Source organism: Anarrhichthys ocellatus, unplaced genomic scaffold (assembly GCF_004355925.1).
Source record: "Anarrhichthys ocellatus isolate YVR2014 unplaced genomic scaffold, GSC_Weel_1.0 scaffold5118, whole genome shotgun sequence".
In the NCBI taxonomy this organism is placed as follows: domain Eukaryota; kingdom Metazoa; phylum Chordata; class Actinopteri; order Perciformes; family Anarhichadidae; genus Anarrhichthys; species Anarrhichthys ocellatus.
This window is the reverse complement of record NW_022285092.1, coordinates 1-3,739: the sequence shown is the minus strand read 5'-3', so window position 1 is coordinate 3,739 and position 3,739 is coordinate 1. Positions and strand designations below refer to the sequence as shown.

The 3,739-nt window shown below is 47.9% G+C and overlaps 2 protein-coding genes across 2 annotated transcripts; one reads left to right on the top strand and one right to left on the bottom strand.

The window, feature by feature from the left end:
- The first annotated feature begins 60 nt into the window (after positions 1–60).
- fndc9 (fibronectin type III domain containing 9) lies at positions 61–1,811 on the top strand. The gene is made up of 2 exons (XM_031841722.1): positions 61–220; positions 853–1,811. Exon 2 carries the CDS (start codon positions 929–931, stop codon positions 1,538–1,540), a length of 612 nt encoding a protein of 203 aa, XP_031697582.1. The 5' UTR covers positions 61–220; positions 853–928; the 3' UTR covers positions 1,541–1,811.
- A 396-nt stretch (positions 1,812–2,207) lies between these two features.
- Positions 2,208–3,286, bottom strand: LOC116379756 (cytoplasmic FMR1-interacting protein 1 homolog; the record flags this gene model as incomplete). The annotated part of the gene is made up of 4 exons (XM_031841721.1): positions 2,208–2,549; positions 2,619–2,818; positions 2,915–3,034; positions 3,117–3,286. Coding segments are annotated over 4 exons (644 nt in total), but the record flags the coding sequence as incomplete, so codon positions are not given.
- Between the last annotated feature and the right edge of the window lie 453 nt (positions 3,287–3,739).

Sequence of the window (3,739 nt, the reverse complement as noted above, 5' to 3'; positions counted from 1 at the left end):
ACAGCGGAGACAAAGACACAGCGGAGACAAAGACACAGCGGAGACAAGCGGAGACAAAGACACAGCGGAGACAAAGACACAGCGGAGACAAAGACACAGCGGAGACAAAGACACAGCGGAGACAAAGACAGCGGTCTGGAATAGAAGTGTAGCAGCGTAGAGGACGTCTCTCTGAAGCCACACATCGGTACGTTCAACACGTGCCGGCTGCGTTTCTCTGGTAAGTCACGCTTCCAATTATTCTCTTCATAAAATTGCTCACGTGAAAAGATGTATTTTACTATAAGACAGAAGCGCCTTCACAGTTACTTCTTAAAGTGAACTATTATTAAATAAATGTTTATTAAACATACTGTGTTCTTTGAAGGTGCCTTGTTGAGCACTAGTCCAGTTTAATTACTTTGGTTCCATGCAAACTAAATATATTTCATCACTGCAGATTAAATCTTCTGTCAGCAGACGGTCTCGTAGTGTCTCCACCCGACATGTTTCCGTGCTATAGTTCTGTATTCTGTGAGTTTTGCTACTTGTTACCATTAGCGGTGAGCCGTGGGTGTCGTCCTGCAGCAGCCTCTGCATTCTGTCACTACGCTGAACATCTGTGCGTTGGCTGCGTCTCCCTGCAGACCGCTGCACTCAGATTATCCTTCATACGATGCTCATTATCCTCCCATATTCTTCTTTCACTCGTTATGCTTTTTGAGCGACGGGCCGGCGGCCATGACATCTTTATTAAGGTGCTGTGATCAAAAACACCAAACGCTGACAAACTGCTATTTTCACTGTGAAAAGGACAAGTTGAGAGAGATGGACTCCTCAGTGTCTAACTGTGTGTCTGTCTCTCTCCTCCAGTTCAGTTCCCCACCGTGAGAACACAAAGACCTGAGCAACCAGCTGACAGACGGAGGACCAGGAACCGCCTTGCATCATGGGGGTCGCGGTCTACAACGTGTCCTCCACCTCGGCCCGAGTGAGCTGGCCGTCGTCCCCCGGCTGCCTGGACACCTTCTACAGCGTCATGTACGACCCCAACTGGAACAACCTGATGATGGGCTACAAGCGCAAGAGCTTCATGTACGAGGAGCGCATCCCCGTCAGCCAGACCAGCACGCACCTGGCCAACCTGCTCCCGCAGACCGCCTACTTCCTGTGTGTGACGTGCCAGGCGGCCAATCCGGTGCGAGACCAGTGCCAACTGTTCAGCACGCCGAGCGACAGCGGCGAGGGTCACGACCGGACGGGCTGGGAGCTCGCCATGGGCGTGTGGCTGACCTGCTGCGTCCTGCTGCTGGTCATCGCCGGCATCCTGCTGTGGGGGTGCCTCCGCACCATGTGCTCCGTCCCCGATGGCTGCCGGGTCGCCCTCAACTCCGCCCGCCGGGACATGTCCGGATCCGGGCGCCTGTACGCTCCCAGACGCACCAGCGAGGACATCATGCAGCCCCCCCCCCTCCTGTCCACGCAGACCGCCGGCCACATAATTACCCAGGACCATGAGATGAGGACACTCGCTAAGCTGTCTGGCAGCGAGCCAATGTGAATCAACCGGATTGAGGTCATCGTAGCATTGTTTCTGCCCCTGAGCTTCTTCATCCGCTGATGGGACTCTACGGAGCCCTGAAGGTGTCGTGGAGAAGACTAAACACACTAACGGAGCTCCTGACTCACCAAGACTCTACTCACACATTATTCATATCAGCACGCACTCTCCATCATCCCTTCTCTTTACCACAACCGTGTTTATAGTCAACTGTCTCGTGAATTTTAATTAAACTGTTTAAAACACTTATTAACCCACTTTGTAAATCTGAATATTTTTATATATACATATACATATATATATATACATATACATATATATATATACATATATATATATACATATACATATATACATATATATATATACATATACATATATACATATACATATACATATATACATATATATATACACATATATATATACATACACATATATATATATACACATATATATATACACATATATATATACATACACATATATATACACATACACATATATATACACATATATATATATATACACATATATATATATATACACATATATATATATATACACATATATATATATATACACATATATATATATACATATACATATATACATATACATATATATATACACATATATATACACATATATATAACACACACGTTTATAATGGAAAAATGTATAATGGCGTCTTTTCTTTCCACTCCCTTAGATCCTTTATAGAGACACAATCTATCTTGTTCTGTTTATCAAAGATTCACGCACACACGTCAGTCGAAAGCTGAAATTACAATACAAGACAGTTGGAATCATTTCCAAAACTAAAACGGTGTCTGAACACCGGATCTTTTATCTTTACAACCTGTCCGTCAAAATGACAGAAAACCAGAATGTACATCCAACAAAACAAAGCGTCCTGACCTTTGACCCGTACAGGTACTGGGGCTGAGCGTTGGGCTGCTTGTCCCTCTGGAACTCCTGAGAGAACGGCAGGACGGTGCGCACGAACCTGGAAACATCCGATAAGAGATTCATTAGAAACCAACATCAGGGGTTAGTGCGGTGCGTGCGTGCGTACCTGTTGGTGGAGCCGTTGTAGCAGTAGTTGGGCAGGAAGTCGTAGTTGAGCTCCCAGAAGACGTGCAGGGTGATCCGTCCGTACGGGGCCGACACGTTGTGGTTGGCCTCCCGGAACATGGCGTCCATGCTGTCCAGGGTCAGGAACTTACTGAGGAGCTTGTGCGTCATGCGGTTGATGTCCAGGAGACCTTCCAGCTCCTTTTGACCACACAGATTAAAAACAGTCCACAACGGCACATAGAAAACAACAGCAAGGATGTTATCCTTTCTAAGAAAGATAGAAGTGAAGCGCACCATGATGGAGGTGAGGTCCTCGCTCTCGAAGCGGTTGATGGCGAGCTCCAGAGACTTGTAGAGGGCGGCGGAAATCCTCTGAGTGATGAGTCTGTTCAGGTCGATGGAGCGGCCTAGAAGCTGAGATCCACAATGGCGTTAGTGAGACACAGCGTGGAGGCGGAGGCGAGAGAGAGCAGCTCGGTGTGTTGTTGTTGTGTACCTGGACGTGGCGCTGCTTCAGCAGCGTCTCGTAGCGGTTGGAGGCCGGCCAGGGGATGTTGGCCCCTTGGTTCTTACAGTCGGTCCTCAGACGTTTGTCCAGCAGAAGACTGAGAGATTCACGGAAAGAGAGGAAGAGTTCAGTCACTGGTACACGGAGGAATGGATGAGCTCAACCAGCAAACAGCAGAGCAGGTTCGGGACGTTTTTCTCTGTAGAATAAAGTTCTGCTCCTCAATGAAGCAGAACCATCATGACTAGAAGTAGAGAAAACTAGAACATGTCTTCAGTGAGAATAACAGTTATGACATAAAGCATTAAAAAAGATTGGCAAACAATGGAATCTATATATCCAACATGTTGCCACAAGTGTTACCAATGTGAAGTCTCTACGTGTTATAAAGATTAAACTATTGACAGCCTCCCCTCTCATCTCCCCCCTCTCCCCTCTCCTCCTCCCCCCCTCTCCTCCCTCTCCTCCCCCCTCTCCTCCCTCTCCTCCCCCCTCTCCTCTCCCCTCTCCTCCCCCCTCTCCTCTCCCCTCCCTCTCCTCCCCCCTCTCCTCTCCTCTCCCCTCTCCTCTCCCCTCTCCTCTCCCCTCCCTCTCCTCCTCTCCTCTCCCCT